At 38.2% G+C, this 17,724-nt stretch overlaps 2 protein-coding genes across 3 annotated transcripts; one reads left to right on the forward strand and one right to left on the reverse strand.

Moving 5' to 3' along the window:
• Nucleotides 1-40: 40 nt before the first annotated feature.
• On the reverse strand, nucleotides 41-3,199 carry LOC146705044 (nuclear receptor-interacting protein 3-like). The gene is made up of 7 exons (XM_085462578.1): nucleotides 2,904-3,199; nucleotides 2,111-2,275; nucleotides 1,904-1,986; nucleotides 1,636-1,775; nucleotides 1,482-1,534; nucleotides 1,167-1,255; nucleotides 41-728 (listed from the first exon to the last, which is right to left on the reverse strand). The coding sequence occupies exons 1-7, from the start codon at nucleotides 3,117-3,119 to the stop codon at nucleotides 698-700; spliced, it is 777 nt and encodes a 258-aa protein (XP_085318704.1). The 5' UTR covers nucleotides 3,120-3,199; the 3' UTR covers nucleotides 41-697.
• A 2,633-nt stretch (nucleotides 3,200-5,832) lies between these two features.
• znf143b (zinc finger protein 143b) lies at nucleotides 5,833-16,847 on the forward strand. Of its 2 annotated transcripts, none has more exons than XM_085462580.1 (15): nucleotides 5,833-6,288; nucleotides 8,208-8,323; nucleotides 8,569-8,757; nucleotides 8,951-9,031; nucleotides 9,527-9,723; nucleotides 10,451-10,519; nucleotides 10,607-10,723; nucleotides 10,863-10,938; nucleotides 11,515-11,640; nucleotides 12,236-12,415; nucleotides 12,952-13,179; nucleotides 13,615-13,763; nucleotides 14,586-14,738; nucleotides 15,067-15,195; nucleotides 16,514-16,847. In XM_085462580.1, the coding sequence occupies exons 2-15, from the start codon at nucleotides 8,218-8,220 to the stop codon at nucleotides 16,595-16,597; spliced, it is 1,884 nt and encodes a 627-aa protein (XP_085318706.1). In that variant the 5' UTR covers nucleotides 5,833-6,288; nucleotides 8,208-8,217; the 3' UTR covers nucleotides 16,598-16,847. The 2 variants fall into 2 exon arrangements, with proteins under 2 accessions (XP_085318706.1, XP_085318707.1); XM_085462581.1 differs by lacking the exon at nucleotides 5,833-6,288 and adding an exon at nucleotides 6,317-8,095.
• The last annotated feature ends 877 nt before the right edge of the window (nucleotides 16,848-17,724 follow it).

Genomic DNA, 17,724 nt, shown 5'->3' on the forward strand with positions numbered 1-17,724 from the left:
CTACAGCTCATGTGAAAAAATGAGCAAAGGCACTAAAATGTCACCGTTCATTTGTTTATTCAGTGGTACACTTTTGCCTCCGTTGGGTGATAAAACCTATCACAAGTGTCACTACAATCCTGTAAACATTAAAAGGCAGTGACCTCAATGCAAATACATGATTCAACTAGAAAATACATTTACAACATTATCAAATATAGTAGAGAAACGTCTAATCTGTATTCAGTAGATTGTGCTGAGCTCCTAATCTACACAAACTAACAGTTGTTCTCCACGGCTGCAGAATACCATGTCTGGCAGCATAATACTAATTTGCTGGATATTACAAAGAGCTAAAAATCACAGTTATATCACAATCTTAGAGATTACAGCTTCTGTTAACTACCTGCACAGCACGTACTACTGTAGCGACTGCTAATACGAGACTCACACACTCTGGGCTAAAAGAACGCTACATGTTAACCTGCAGGTGCGAGCAGCTGCAGAGTGAGAACGGCTGCCTTAAAGGCTGCCAACGTTAAGATCAGTGAAGTCATTGTGGAGCATCAGGACTTCTAAACGCAGCAAGCAAACCGGCAAACAGAAACTGAAAGTGTGTGAAGGTAGAAATCTGAAGTTCTCCAATGAGGCATCTGGTTGTAGGAGTAAATGTTCCTATTGCTTTTGGTCAGTGTGGGTTTATTTGTGGGTAGGAAGATTAGTAACCCAGGTCTCTGAAGTCTGTGGAGCTGCAGAGACGAAAGTGGGGGGAGAAGAGGCAGATTTGGTTAGACTTAGGCTTTGCCAACTTAATTAATAATTAAAGGTAAGCAAGGGTTAACATTAATGAAAGTCACCATTATTATGTTTTCCATATACTGCTACAATAATGAAAATGCAAAACTACTCCAGAAAGCAAAATGTGGTGCTTGAAATAAGCAGTGTATGGATATTTTTTTGCACTGGTTCTTTATGCGTGAAAAACTCCCAGCAATGCACAACTTTCTATAAGTAGTGGATTACACCCTAATTTAAAAATGAGAGTTTTGTGAAGGTTTTGAATGTTTGATTGCACCTCATGATATTAATTTGATAAACTGCATGATACCTTATTTTGAAAGGTATAAATATAATTTGCACAAGAAAAAAAATGTTTTTAAAGCTAAAAGATGAGAAAAACATCTTACCCTTCACTGAATTGCTTTTTGGCAAAATGAATCTGCTCCCTCACAGTTGTCCCAATCACCATGATCTGCTGTTCTGTATCGATTACACACTGCAAAAACAGAAATGTCAAAACATTACAGAACCGCGTTGGTTATAGTAGAGCCATTTTAGTTAGTGTAGTTAATCATCTAGCTTTTATCTTGTATCTGTTTACATCACTGTGTTGTTTCCCCTCCAGGATGGATGGTGGTGATGTATGGTGGTGATGGATGGTGATGATGGATGGTGATGATGGATGGTGATGATGGATGGTGGTTGCAAAGCAGAAGATTTACCTTGAGTGTCTTTAAAGTCTTGCTGCCCAAGGACATGAGATGCTTGTTACTTTCTGAAAATAGATGTAATAGATGAACAGTAATATGATGACACCGCTTCATATAAAAGTGTTCTTATAATTTTCATTCAGGCAACGATTGTTGTGTTCCTTACCCACTATGGCAAATGAGCAAGTTATCCTGATTTGTCCGACGGTCAGGCCGAGCTCCTTGATGTGACCATCGATGCAGAGCCTGCGCTGAAATGGGAAGCCATCGGTCTCCATTTTGATCTCTTCGACCAGTTCTTTTAAACTGAAAGGGAAACAAAATAATTCAACAGTTCTCACCTCACATGCTGCAGATGTTTGCAGTACATACTTAGGAGACACTGAAAAATGAACTGGTGTCAGGAAAATGAAAAATTAGTGAAGACATCTCACCCAAATCTCTCCGCAGTCACAGAAGACATCAGATTCAACTTGCAACCTGTATCAATCAGCAAATTCACTTCCTGTCCTAAACACTGTATACACAGGGGAGGTGCATGTAAGATAGGAGAAATAAGAAAGAAAAAAATCCTTTTGACAAACAAGTCACGGATATTTTGTGCTTGAAAAGAATTTTTAAGTAGCCCAACTTCCACCCACCTTGCAGGGCACGAGGATGAAGTCATCCTCCTCATCCTCCTGTGAATTTACATGGCTGTGGCTCAGACGAACCTCTCCATTGCTTGGTGTTACTCCACACATGTTTATCCTGCCTCTGCACAGCTTTGCCTCCAGTAGGCGCTTCTGGAGAATATTGTGTGGTTGCTACAACAGAGATTACAAACAACACAAACACGCCTACTGAATATATATCCTCAGTATTGTCGAAGCCTAAAATCAGATCTACAGTCTGAGCTAAAAATGCTATAATATAAAGACCATCTTTAAGCTCATGTATACAATTTAGAAAGTATTCTGTCGCCTAACTTTGACATATTTTTGTGTTATGGTTTCTTCACAGAATCCAGAGTCATCCATGTTTGGCTCATTGGTGATTCTAAATTGGCCCTTGGTGTGAATGTGGAAGCAAATTAAATAGCTGTCTGTCTCTTTAGCCCTGTGATGGACTGGCAGTCTCTCCAGAGTATACCTTGCCTCTCACCAGGTGGCAGCTGAGATGTGCTCCAGCCACCCTGCTAGAAGTGGTTAGGAAAATGGATAGACTGATAACAATATAGATTCAGGTTTTCACTTTAGAGTATAAATCATTGATAAATTTCTCTCTCTCACACACACACACACACACACACACACACACACACACACACACACACACACACACACACACACACACACACACACACACAGAGAGAGAGAAAGAGAGAGGCAATGGTCCTCCTCCCCATCACCTATATAATGTCTATATAATAATGGCCTTAGATATGAGGCTCACCCCCTGCTTAGAAGTCCCGAGTTTCTTCAGTCCATCCAAAGGAAGCAGATCAGCGGAGTCCTTATGGAGGAACTGGATCGCCTGTTTCAGCCTCCTCTGTTGCCTCAGAGTCGCTGCATCCAGGACCCCCTTTTCTCCGCGGTTCTCTGTCCGCATCCCTGTAAACATGATGGCGGGCGTGTGCTTGTGTTGCCCCGGCTCTCTGACTGCCTGCATACAACCGAGCCTAATGAGGAATCCCCGATGCGTCAAGTCCACATTAGAAGAGGAGACTCCCCCGTAACATGACAGGTAGTTAAGACAGCCCAAGTTGTAAAAATGAATCCTGCTGTGAACTTTCAAAATAAAACCCATTTTCCAAACGCTGCATAGCCCATTGCGCAATGAACGGATGGATGTTTTAATGCTGCATTACAGATTCATGAACTGCTCAACTCTGAGACCCCTGAAAAGTGGATTTACTTCGTTCTTCCACTAACACAACCCTGAATTTATATTTTTATTGTACAACCTTTAAAAACACTCAAAATATTTTTCTTTCTGTGTACAAAATGCTGAATTAAGAATATTTCAGTTAAAAGTAAGATTTCTTTTCCTTTGGCCGCTTAAGTGTGCCATGTCAGAAAAAGATTGAGAACTGCTACAATGCGAATCTGGTAAGCTATGTTCATTTGCTTCAGATAACTCAGACTACAGTCTATTAAAGTGCCTACAGCTCACTGTTTACAAAGACCAGCTGTACTGCATATGTCCGCGCCACAAGTTTATTTATTTATTTATTGTGTTTCATATAAATGTTCAAGGAACATAAATGATTAGAAAACGGAAAAGACGATGGGCCAATAATTCACTGGAACAAAACAGATGCAAACATCAAAAAGTAAAAGAAACACTGTGGTGCACTGAATGTTTAATAATGACTGATAACGCTTGCACATAATCCACAATATGTTATATTCATGTATGCATTTCTTGGGTGTTTGCCAGCGCTTTAGTGGGATGACAAATTCTAGAACTTTCTGAATTCTCACCGGTTTTATTTTGACAGCAGCTTCCGGTCTCATTCAGTATGTTTGCGTGACTTTGCTTTTACTTGAGGCAGGTAGAACGAAAACAGGGAAACATACGTCACTTTGCTGCAGCGTGACTCCAATAATAACACGCTCTCACGTGGAGAAACCACTTGCACAAAATGTGAAGCTCTATGAGCAGCAGGCCTGTAAGAGTTAACTCACGTTTTGCAAAACAAAGGCTTTTTGGTGAGGGTTGTAACAGGAAATAAAACTTTTTATAAAATCCCTTTTTTTCTAAATTCTATTTTTAATAACATTTTATTGTTTGTTAGAAAATATGAATCACTAAAAAGAAAGCATGAGCACTGGGCTACAGCAAATAATTCAAAAATATTCTCTCTATTCAAATGGGGGGGAAATGTATATATATGACAGCGCTGTCCAAATGTTCTTTCAGTGAGCAGCTCACCCTTGCTTTCACCAAAAAGGAGGGATATCCACAAAGCCATCTCCTCTCTTATTTTGCCATCACTGTCATTTGCATCTGAGCAGGAGACAGTGGTTTATGCTCCCTAACAGGACAGACTGGTATTCCTGACATTTAATTCATTTCAATTCAATAGACGATGAAGCGTTCCCTTCGTGTTTGTTCTGTTTCGTGTCTCTGAGGTTATAAGTGTTGGTTTCAGATAAGAAGGCTCAAAACTGTCCCAAGCTGGTTGTGTTTGAAACCTAAATATTGACATCAGTTGGAGCTGCTACATTTACATCATGCAGGTAGTTGTTTACTTAATTAAAAGCAATAATACAAGACTAACAAAATCATTTCTCATTACAAATCCATATTTTTGCTCTGAGGTCAAAGTTTATAATGTGAAAAAATGTACTGAAAGTGTAAAAAAAAGTCTTACAGATAATTAAATAATTATTTTCTGTGCATGTGTGTAATTAACATTTAGTTTTTCTCCATTCCATAGCAATCACTTTAAACAGTTTGTTTACTTTATTATTTTATCTTTTTAATTAATTTTACTAGTTTATTTTCTTTTTTCAGTATGACATATAGATCAGTATTATCATTGTCATATTTGGATTTTTTTAAAACTTTAATTGCATCTTTGTCAGGGTCAAACTCAAGGTTGTCAAACATTCCAACATCCCAAACCTGTCCCACCAAAGTGTCCAACGCGGCCCGCTGTATGACTTTGCAAAGTGTGAAAACTGTAGCCAAGTCACTTTAAAAGTATTTCTAGATTTTTACAAAGTTATGATTCATGTGAACATTTGGTGCCTTTCCTCCTGTGATCTTTAAATGAAATGAAAGTCTTCTTCTTTTAACGAATGAAAATGTAATGATAGTAGACTCAATGAATGTCAAAGAACTGAGATGTATTTTTGAAAATTGATTTTTCTTTAGATATCCAATGCCAATTATCTATTTTGGTAAACAGTCCTGTCATCTAGAAGACTTGGGAAGGCAAAGGATATCTGTCAGTGTGGCTTATGGTTAAACATTTTTAAAATCTTAGTTACCTATACCAGGTGAACTTTCATTCAGATGTACTTCTTTACATTTAATGAAATGATAACATTTGATGGGATTTTCTTATGCAATGACGTTATTAATCTGCTCAACTTCAGATCTGATCGGGCAGTATCTGATCCATGGAATACAAATAGACAACCCTGAGGTGAATCCTGCATTTCTACAGTCATTCTCGCCTCATTGAGGACTACATCTCTACGTCTTTTCAGCTTCTTTTGTAGGTGTTCATGAGGTGAAATTGTATCTGCAACTTTTAAAAGATGATTATCTGATGTCCTGGGTGTAGTTTGTAGTGTCATTTTATCCCAGCGAGCCTCTTTTCACTGCATTGCCCACATTCCCCCTTTTTTTACCCACACGACCTTGTTTTCAACATGGATGCCGAAAATTCTTCCACCACAGCGCAGTTTATGTCGCTGGCGAACCCATTTAACCACATTTTGTGTCGCACGGTGGCTCGGAATCTACAATGTCGGCTGACTATCGTCTACCTTTCATGCTTAAATAATTATTTTGTAACGACGTAGCAGCGCATTTACAGTCAAACTGCCGAGACAATGCGAAAAAGGACGCGGAATGGCGTCTGCCAGGGGCCCGGGAGGCTGAATACCAGCAGTATAGACTCGAATGAACGTAACAGGCACACGCCTAACCCAATAAGAGCGGGCTTTGCGAGTCGGTGACCAATCCCTCAATAGAGAATGGGCGGGACAACACGGTAAGGATAGTTCTGTCATACATGTTCCCGGGTTGTGAACATCGCCGACCGTTTCCTGCACTGTTGCATGGTGGTCGAACAGGAGGAATTGTTGGAAATTTTTCGGAGGTTAGTATATAAATTGGTTTTTACCCAGTGTGCATTATTCCCTCAGCCATCTCTGTGAGAGGGAGTGACAGGTTGCGGTGGGGATTCAGTCCAAGAATGGGAGACGGCTGTTTAATCATAAAATAAAATTGACACCCACCGAGCCAAAATGCTTATGTTATCATTAATTAGCTCGCGGATTCCTCGCTCTTGTTTTCCAACTGCGTCGCTCGTTAGTCAAACGGGAAGCTGTGTGGCGTGAGATAGCTAGCCCTCCATTTGTCATTCCAGAGCCCTTTTAGACTTCACAAAATCATTTAGAAGTCTCTGTGATCTCGATAACCGCAGTCATCGAGAAACAGTTCGCCAACAACCGCTGTGAAAGTCGTGACAGCGCTGCTTGTCATAGTTAGCAATGTTGTTAGCCTACGAAGCGGCTATCAAGCTTACTCCATTACGGCATGTTTCTGTGGCTGTAGTCATCAACTCAGCGTTTAGACACGCTGTCAGTGTGATAACTGAATCCTGGGATACCAAAGCCGGTTAAATACACTTGTTTGATATACAACAGACTTGACTAATGTGGCAAGTCATAGTTGTGCTACATCGTAAGTAGCTAGCTCCAAGTATTGAGTCCAAATCAACAAGCGCGTTGACTTGGACCAAAAGCAAGTAATGTTGACGTTAAGTTATTGATAAGACACTAGTAAAAGATTGAATTACCAAATGTGAGCTGAGCAGAGCTGTTAGACTGGTTTATTATAATTTAATAATAAACTATTATAATAAGTGATGTTATGTTTATGACTTGAACTTGAAAACAGAGCAAGTCAGAAGAACGCTATAACGAATCTTAATATGCTTCTTCTTTCTGCGTTTAATATCCACAATATGTCTGATTAGGTCACCAGAGTTGTAGGGATTTCTTGACATTTTTATTTTGTATTTGTGTTAGATTTTCTGTTCATTTAACTTCCAGAGTTAGTTTGTTCGTTTCGGTTCACTTTTTGTTAGAGATGTTGTAATATATCAGCTGAACAATGTTATCAACCAGTATCGGCCTTATTGACTGATATCACCTATTGGCAAACACATGACATTTACAGATGTTTATCTTTTATGCAACATAAATTTTCCACTTAATAAATGTTAAAAGGTGTGATGAAGATTTGAAATTTTGCTTATTTTTTATGACGATAAAAGAAACAAAATATATGAGATTACTTTGTTTCCTTGGTACAAAAAAGAAAATGAATAAAACAATGCAAACACCTAACACTAGTATCAATTCCATTGAGTCAATAGAAATAGATTAACTATGAAGCCTGATATGAAGCAGGTTGTTACATTGGCTCCAATTTCACAAGTGTTGTATCTTTAGTTTGAATGAGGGGTATTTGTCTGGGGCTGAGCTTAGAATAAGAAATATATGTAGCAGACATTTCATAAACAAACTTGACTCACTTTGCAGGTAAATATGTGCTAATGTTGTTTGTGTTCACACATGTTACCATGCTGAAACTGGCAAAACAAAAAATTTCATGTAATGCAGAAAATCTCAAGTTAATTTTTGTTTATAAAAAAATCTATTTTTGTTTTACTCTTTCGCTTAACTTATTTTGTTCCACACTTAGGTTAGGTTATTCTAGTAAATCAAAACTAAGTTATAACACATTATTTCTATGCAGTTGTATGGTTGTTTGCCAGTTTGTTGGTTGTATTTACTGAGTATGTTTAGACACTGAAAAAAACATTTATATATGTATGTATTGCACATATTGGAGGAATAGCGATGATTTGAGGGGCACTGCAACAGCAACAACATTAAGTAAGATTCTTAATGGTTACATCCAGTTATCAAATAACCGCACAGTATCTGCATTTCCAGTGCCCGTGTCAGTATGCATTTCATTTGAGTGTCTTGCCTGTTTCCCCTGCAGCAGCTAAAGCATGCTCTTGGCCCAGATAAACCGGGACTCCCAGGGAATGGCAGAGTTTCATGATGCAGATGGGCAGCCGGTCACACTCTGTCTAGCAGAGGCTGTGACAGTGGGAGGTGAGCCTTTAAACTTTCTATTGTTACAAAAAATTTACTGACATCACTGCAGAACTGTACATCTAATCACATTTGAATTTCAGTCCCAGTTTTGGTTGAGGATGGCAAAACTGTGTCCAGAAGTAATCTGGTATTAGCTGGGACAAAGGGCATCACATCGCAGTCCTGTTGTTTCATTTTGTGACGATCTACTCCATTACTCCTTAAACTAAAAGTCTATGTTTTACTACTCTCTTATTTCCCAGATGCAGATCAGATGGAGAGTATGGACACAGTGAGTCTGCAGGCTGTTACACTTGCGGATGGATCCACTGCATATATCCAGCATGACACCAAAGGTTCCTTTTCAGATGGACAGATTATGGACGGCCAAGTTATCCAGCTGGAGGATGGCTCTGCTGCCTATGTTCAGCATGTGCCCATGCCTAAAGCGGGTAAATAAAATGGAAATATTGTAATACCAATAGCAGAGTAGAGCTTATTCTTTGTGTACTGTGTTTGTGGCACAGTGCAAGGCTGTAATTTAAATGCATGTCATCTATGTAACAAAAGCTCACTAGTAGCTAACCAAGAACACACTAATGAAGAAGTGAATGTGAGTAATGTTTATTTTTAATGCACTTTTAGGGGGGGGCAGTTTACAGCTTGAAGATGGACAGGCTGTTCAGTTAGAAGACGGAACCACTGCCTATATTCACACACCCAAAGGTAAATAGCACCTAATCAAACTGAATTGAATTTTAAGCATCTTTCATCTATTTAGTTGATTATTTTAATGTTTCATTGCATCAGTAAAAGAAAATAGTCAAAAGACATCTGCTTATCCTTTATTATATTCCCTTCCTATAAACTCTTTTTTTATAAATTTATTTGCAGAGTTTGGCTAAGCTGCAAGTTCACAGACATTAAAAATGTTCATGTGCATGTGTATCTTCTTTTTTAAAAACCAGTCTATTCATGGGACAACACGGTTACATAAAAATGGTTACATAAATGTTGGTGTTGGACTAGAAAATGTACAAAACATTTATAAATAAAAACTCTTAAGGTGAAGGATTTCACCACAAAGAAGCATTAAGTTTGGGTCCAGACATGCAGGAAACTATTATTTTCCCTCCCCAAACTTTTTGATTTTTACTGGAACAAAGCTCAGTTTCATCAGTGAGTTTCAGTTTCTGCGTCCTTCTCCTAATTTCTGTGCAGAAACATATGATCAGGGTGGCCTGCAGGAGGTACAGCTGGAGGATGGGAGCACCGCCTACATTCAGCACACTGTGCACATGCCCCAGTCCAACACCATCCTGGCAATCCAGGCTGATGGCACCATCGCAGACCTGCAGGCAGAGGCGGCAGCTATTGACCCAGAGACCATCAGCGTGCTAGAACAGTATACCACTAAGGTACGTGTGCTTTGTCTTTGTACTGGTGTGGTACCAACTCTGTGTGTGTGTGTGTGTGTGTGTGTGTGTGTGTGTTTTGACACAGAATTATGACAGCGAGAAAGTGGTGGGGTATGCAGTATAAGTGACAGGTGGATTCAAGGATGGGGGTGGGGTGGTACCATCTGAGGCCCTTCCTGTTTGGAAAGGTGATGGTCACGCAGAAGGCTCTGTGGTCTGTGATGTTTACAGATGACACTATGATCTGTAATGAGAGTAGGGAGCAGGTGGAAGAGCTCAGAGAGGTGGAGTGCACTGGAGAGAAGAGGAATGAATGTCAGTAAAAGCGAGACAGAACACGTGTGTGAGTAAGAGGCAGACAGGTGTAACAGTGAGGATGCAAAGAGGAATATTGATATGAGCTTGCAACGTAGTGGCATTTTATCATGTCACACAAAATTTTTAGGTAAAAGAAAATCACTAACACCATTGTGTTCTGCGCACATGTAATTGGCTTGTGTAAAAAGTTATTATGTTGTTATCTTGGCAAGATGGTCACTTGTGAATATGAGATTAAATATTATCTTATTCATAGGCTTTATAAATTTGCCTGTTTTGAATGTTCCATTTTTGCTGTAATAATGGTTTATCAATTTTAAATATTATAGTTTCATATTTAATATCCCTTGGTTTAATATATTTATGATCATCCAATAGATATTAAAATACCCTTTCTTTTCCCTCAAAGGTGGAGAATATAGAGAACCCCCTGGGGACCTTTGGCAGAGTTGAAGCAGACAATGGTGTCCACATGCGGGTAATGTTTCTTTTTATTTATTTCTCCTTTTTTTTTCTCTTTACGTTAAGTCTAACATTGGATACATAATTGTGCCTTGTCTTTCAGATTGTGTTACAGGGACAAGACAACAGGCCAGGAAGGGTCTCAAATGTTGGGGAAAAGTCCTTTCGCTGTGAATATGAAGGCTGTGGAAAGCTGTACACCACTGCCCACCATCTTAAGGTAAGTGTGGGTGCTTTGTTTTTCTAAAAAGTTTTTTTTTTTTTGCCTCCTCAAGTGTAGATTATTTAAAGATAACATTTTGTAAGATTTTGCCATTTACTGAAATGCAATGCTTTACAGTTTTGTTTGTGTCCTGCAGGTACATGAGCGTTCCCACACTGGAGACAAACCGTACATCTGTGACTATCCCAACTGTGGAAAGAAGTTTGCAACAGGTAGCAACAGATAATATAATTTTACAAGTTGACTCATGGCTAATTTCTTTTATTTTTGTTGCCAAATTAAAACATTTTTAAACCCTTGATTAAAATCTCATTATCACCATAGTGATGTTGACAATTGAACTAGTCAGGTTATTACTGTGTAAGTTTTTTTTTCCTTTTAATGAAGGCTGTAATTGAGTGGGATTTAATTTATTTGCAAAAAATAAATTTTTTGTTTATCAAATGACTTGAAATGTGTGGAAAATGCAGACTCTTCAGTAAAGCACCCCAGACAAACTGCCTTAATTACCACTTGTAAACACAAGTTTAGTCAACCCCATTCAATTAAATTCTATTATTTTTATAGAGCACCAAATCACAACAACAGTTGCCTGTTATGTTATGTTATGTTATATTGTAATATAAAACAGTATATTGAAAGAGATCCCCAAAGGTCTGTTTTGAGCTGGAAAAAACTCTTGCTGTTAAATGTAAGACCATATCTGAGATCAGTATAAATATGGAATAGGCTGCTTGTAGTTATGGAATAATAATTTAGCTGAATGTCAAATTGTGTGATTCTTTAAGGCTATGGACTGAAGAGTCACTCGCGCACACACACAGGGGAGAAGCCATACAGATGTCAGGAGTTAAACTGCTGCAAGTCCTTCAAAACTTCTGGAGACCTTCAAAAGCACACAAGGACACATACAGGTAAACAACCACACCCAGAAACTCACTGACAAGTCACAATGTTGTTGCAACACTCAATAAGCCTGATAAGGTTTGTAAACAAACCCAGGAGATTAACTGTTGTTTGCTACTGCTGGTAAAAGCTATATTACTTCAGGGCTGTTAATACAGAAGGGGCTGTTTAACGAGTGTTTGGAATCAAAATGGATTGAACTAACTAGCCACACAGCACTGTCTTTTTTTAAACAAACAACACATGGTGGTGAAGAGCTAGGATTGGCTGAACAACTTGAGGGGGTTGTGTCAAGTTGTTCAGCCAATGCTGAACAACAGATGAGGGGAGCTGAAATTTTTCAAAGCCACCATAGTGCTTCAGGAGCACAGGCACATGGTCATCACGAGAAGCATGACGCCAAGTTCCTCCTGCTTGTTTTTTAAAACACAGCAGACATTTTGCAGTTGGAATCACACTGGTTATTTATAAAGGCCTGAAGGCTACTTTCATACCGGCATTAGTCATGTTAAACAGCTGCTTACAGTGTTGTGTCCTATTTCTGTCAGGTTTACAATTCTATAGATTTCAAGCTGCAGCGTTGACATACTTCATGTTTTGCAGGAGAGAAGCCTTTTAAATGCCCAGTTGAAGGCTGCGGCAGGTCATTTACCACCTCCAATATCCGTAAAGTTCACATCCGAACACACACCGGAGAACGGCCATACTACTGCTCTGAACCAAGCTGTGGACGGTCATTTGCCAGTGCCACTAACTACAAGAATCATATGCGAATTCACACTGGTGAGTCTTTGGTATTTTATAATGACTCAGCTTGCTGAGTCGTTATGAGTCACTAAGTGCTCTCCAGTTGAACCCCTGGATCTCAGCACAGTTTTGTTTTTTTTGTTTTTTTCCACAGAAGCTGTGCAAAAAGCTTTTAAGCTGTTAATTGATAAAGTTTCAAGATAGCTTAAATCATCATGTCTAACACTGAAGTTTGAAAAACTCTGTTTTACTAGGAAGAACAAACAAACATTATTTCTATATATTTTTAAAACTATCTAGAATATCTATAGAATATCTAGCTTTTTAGTCTTTTTGTGGAGATTTAATCCTTTTACTGGTCTTCTATATAGGATATGTATTTGGATTTCACTGTTCACTGTTCTTCACTACATTGTGATCTTACATATAAAGAAAACGTGATGTAAAAGTAAAGCATATATTAATTCTTGAGTGCTGAAACAACACACCAATAAAGATGGGGGTCTTCACTTCTCTTGCAGTTTAATAAATGAAGTCAAATGCTCATTGTCTTACTATTTTTTCCACTCCAGGTGAGAAGCCGTATGTGTGCACAGTGCCTGGGTGTGAAAAACGCTTCACAGAATACTCCAGCCTTTACAAACACCATGTTGTTCATACGCCCTGTAAACCTTACAACTGCAATCATTGTGGGAAAACCTACAAGCAGATTTCCACACTTGCCATGCACAAAAGAACAGCGCACAACGACACAGAGCCCATCGAAGAGGAGCAGGAAGCCTACTTTGAACCCCCAACAGGTCAGTAAAATGTAACGAAACAGAACGAATATTTTAAATGTTTTTTCATCATCATCATCTTTATTTCTAAAGCACTTTAACAACAACTACAGCTGACACAAAGTGCTGTACATTAGAACGAAATAATACAATCACATAAGATATAAATAAAAGCCAAAAAAACCCCAATAATAATAATTAATTTGTTAGTTAATAAATTATTTAATTAAAAGAGAAACAACGTCTCACTACGGTCAAAAGCCAAAGAATAAAAATGGGTTTTAACGTGTGTTTTAAAAGTGGACAGTGAAGGGGCCTCTCTAACGGCCTCTCTTTTTTGATAAGTCTGTGAGGGATGTAGGAATTTAGAATGGAAACAGATGTTAACAATAGTTCAGATAAAACTGTCTATTTATTAACTTACAAAATTCTAATGAATCCTTAATGTCAATTCAGATGCCATCGATGACCCCAATGTGAGCTACACGACAGCTGTAGTGGAGGCAGATGACTCCGGATCAGAGCCGGTTCCAGTGGAAAGCTCCGACATGGTTGGTCCGCAGCATGTTGCCCTGGTAACACAGGAAGATGGAACACAACAACAGGTAAGAGAATACAACGTCATCATGACTATAAACATATTGCAAATAACTTTTTTTTTTAAAGAAGCGAGGATGCTCATCATATACCATATGTGAAGCAAACGCCTCAGAAATCCCTTAAAACTACATTCATTATAATGGTCACCAGTGGCAATAGCCGTGACTGCAAAATGACATCTGATCCCTGAAAACTATATAGGGAAAGCGACCTTCTGCCCTGACTTTTGTAAACATTTTCCTAATGAGTTTGTGGGATCAGTCACCAATGTCAGGTCATGTTAAAAAAATATACATATATATATATATTTTTTTTCTACAAGTCAGGAAGGAGGGAAGCCCAGGATGGTAATTGGCTAACAACCAGTAATTGACAAATGGTTAGACGATGAGCAGACTGACCTCTCACTCTTTACGTTCTGTGTCAAATGACCAAAACAGCTCAAAACAGTTCAAAAGAAACATGTATAGCATTTCAAATGGTAGAAGAAATATAATTTACATATTAATGGTGCGAAGGTTGGATGATAACTGCAGCAGAGATTTTGTGAATATTAAAATGAACATATAGCACATATAGGAAGCTGAGATTTCTGTAAGAGTAGCATTTAAATTCATTTCAGGTTGTTCCTGTTTTAACTTTGTACTTTTCTTGCATATGCTTTTTCAAGTGACATCAAGTATCAAGTGGCAGCTGCAAAGTCTCCTGACTGTTTGTCTACTATTGAAAAGACGATTTCTAATCTCAGTGGGACTTTGACCTGGCTAAAGGATGCAATCTGAAGTTGTCAGAGTGTAGTTCAGACTCAATGTTCTTTTCTCTTTCAGGTCAGTATCTCCGAGGCAGACCTTCAAGCTATGGGTGGCACAATTACCATGGTAACCCAAGAAGGCACAACCATAACTATCCCAGCCCATGAGCTGGCAACTCAGGGTGCTCACTCAGTCACCATGGTAACAACAGATGGCTCAGATGAACAGGTAAACAACTCTCATAGCTCAGTAGACTGCACTCAGAATAATGTGAAGGGCTTTTTTTCTATTTAGAAGGCTTCAGTGTGGCATTGTATTCAGCTTAAATAACTGAGCTGAAAATCAAGTCTATATATTATAAAAGTAACTTAAGAAAGATCAGTTGCTTTTATTTTTAGTATTTTTATATTTTTTAAAATCAGGTTTTCAATTTTAATTTATTATTTATTCCGTTTTCTGGTAAACTTCCATGATGGAATCAGATGTGTTTTTAAAAATATATTTGTGGCTCAAAAATTAAGCTGTAATTTAAGTACAGCGTTTTTGTCGCCCCCAGGTGGCCATCATGACACCTGACATGGCTTCATTCCAAACTGTGGAGGAGGCAGGTTACAGCCAAGAGCAAGATGATATTCATCCTGTCACATTACTGGCCACATCCAACGGCACACACATCGCTGTACAGGTTGGTAAAGATCATCAGAGGGACCGAGTTCCAGTCATTAAATGTATTTAGTTCACTTTAGGAAGAAGATAAAGGAAAAATTTGGAAAATGTTACATCTTTAAGTCTGGTTGGAACAGGCTCTGCAGTACAGAGGCCCCACCCTGAAAATATATTTGCCTAAAGGCTTTTGTAGGCTTTAGGAGTGGTAGGTGTGCTGTTGACCTCTTACTGCAGGGGTGTCAAATTCAAATACACAGTGGGCCAAAATTCAAAACTAGAACAAAGTCGTGGGCTAACATTAATATTTATTGAAAAAAAAAAAATTCCTCCATATATATGAATGAATCTTTTCTTATTGACTCAAATAAGTTTTGCTGGAAAACTGAATATGGAACAAGCAAAGCTTAATACTAAACAATATATATATTAGCTGTATAATACCAGTAGGCCAGCTCTAATAGTAATTTGGTATGGCTTCGCGGGCCAAATGTAATTAGGCTGCGGGCCAAATTTGGCCCGCGGGCCAGAGTTTGACACCTATGTCTTACTGGTTCAGTCAATTCGGGATCAAAACAAACCTTAGTATGGATGTTATTCAAATTCATGGTGACTGCTAACTTGTTATGCAAAAAAGAAAACCAGCGCTGTAAATAATTGTTTGTTTTTCATTGACACACAATCTTATTATGGAAAGTAAAGGGTTTGGGGTTTTTTTTTCTCTAAATGCCTCTACATATAGGAGAATGATTTATTTGTTAAAGTGCAGATGTTATCTTTATGTTTATCTAATAAATTCACTAACATTTATCCACTTAAAATACCTTTTTTTTTAGCTATGTATTAGAGTATCATGCTTAATTTACTATCAAGGCCAAACCCTTAAGGGTATTATAATTACATCAAAGGGCTAACAACCTTTTTATTTCCCTCCGCTGTCTTTATTTAACAAATTGCACTGTTTCTGTTATGTTAATGATTTAGCAAAGGCTTATTTTGCATCTTTTCCGTCATGTGACAGTCATCCTCCAGCAGCCTGTTGGGCAATGGTGGTGGTATTGTTTTTGAGAGGGTTGGGAGTATGAATGCATTCACTTCCATATGTGTTTAGACATTGACACAACTTTTATTTTAGCTCCTTTATTTAAGTTGAAATTAAAGTGCTATCTCTCTGAAGTACTTTGAAGGATATTCATGCTCAAGGGATTACAGCACTTTAATATGTGCGCCTTTATTTTGAAGGGACCAAAACCGTGGTATGTGCTAATTCTAGTACTGCTCACCTGTGGTCGTCAAAATTTCAATATTGTTTGCATTGTTTTCCTCTCTCTTTTTTATAGCTTAGTGATCAGCCTTCGCTGGAGGAAGCCATCAGAATAGCATCAAGAATACAGCAAGGAGAGTCACCAGGCCTGGATGATTGATCGATAAGGACAGTGATTATGAATTAAGACTAATTTCAAATGGACTATGTCAGTGGGAGAAATCATGAGTCTTCCTCAATGTTTTTCCACAAAAGAATTTAGCTTTTATGTGTACATAGAATTTTGATAACTGGAGTTCTGGTGTGCTATTTTGTCCCTCTACATAAAATGTGAGAGGATGGGGGGGGGAGGGGGGCTTTCTAATGTTTATGGTGCACAGTACTGCAGTGTACAGCTAATGCTATTTCTAATAAAAAAAACAAACAAAAAAGTGTGATTGTGTGACTGCAGTTGATTTTCAACACCCACGTGCTTATTAACTTTGTCTCCTTTCAACCTTGCTCCATTTAGAAGGTAAAAATACCTAGAGGACAAAGGGAAACTGTATAACACAAAATTTTTATAAAAGATTACAGAAAGATATGAATGACAAGCACAATAAAAAAAGATCCAGAATAGTTAAAAAGAGCATTGTGCAAACACATTACAGTACATGGAAAACTTTTTCAACTACCCTGAGGAATGGAGAAGAAGTGTACTGGTACTGATTTTCAAAGAGCAGAACTGTAGTAACTACACGGGAATAAAGTTGAACCATACCATGAAGATGTGTGAAAAAAATGTTAGGCTTCATTCTGAGAAAGCACAATATAGATGTGTTGTTTGCTTCCAGACTGTTGATGGACCCTAGGTCAGAAAGAGTTTCACTGTGTCTTTGTGGATGTAGATAAAGCAGACAATAGGGTGCCAAGAGAGAAACTGGTACTGCATGAATAAGTTGGGAATGAGATTTTTGCACGAAATCTTCTTTTTAGCCACATTTTTTTTTAAATCTAGTGTGTTTTAGGCGTCTCCCATACTCCGTTGATGCATTTTGCACCATTTCAACACCTTCGTGCACAAAATCTGCCATAGAATCCTCATACAGCAGTATATTTTTCTGCTTTTTTTCATAAATCACTTAATCAACTTGAGCCCTTTTCAAAATGATTAAACATTAATTTATTTTCAAAAATGTAAACTTAATGACAGTTTCAGATATTTGAATTATTAAGCATTTATTGAAAAAACTTTGTCAATAAACTTACTAACTACTATAAACATACTAACTCGCATAACTTGTATAT

Source organism: Copadichromis virginalis, linkage group LG7 (genome assembly GCF_057382275.1).
Source record: "Copadichromis virginalis isolate Kocher_CV1m ecotype Utaka linkage group LG7, C_Virginalis_male_GT1.1, whole genome shotgun sequence".
Taxonomy (NCBI): Eukaryota; Metazoa; Chordata; class Actinopteri; order Cichliformes; family Cichlidae; genus Copadichromis; species Copadichromis virginalis.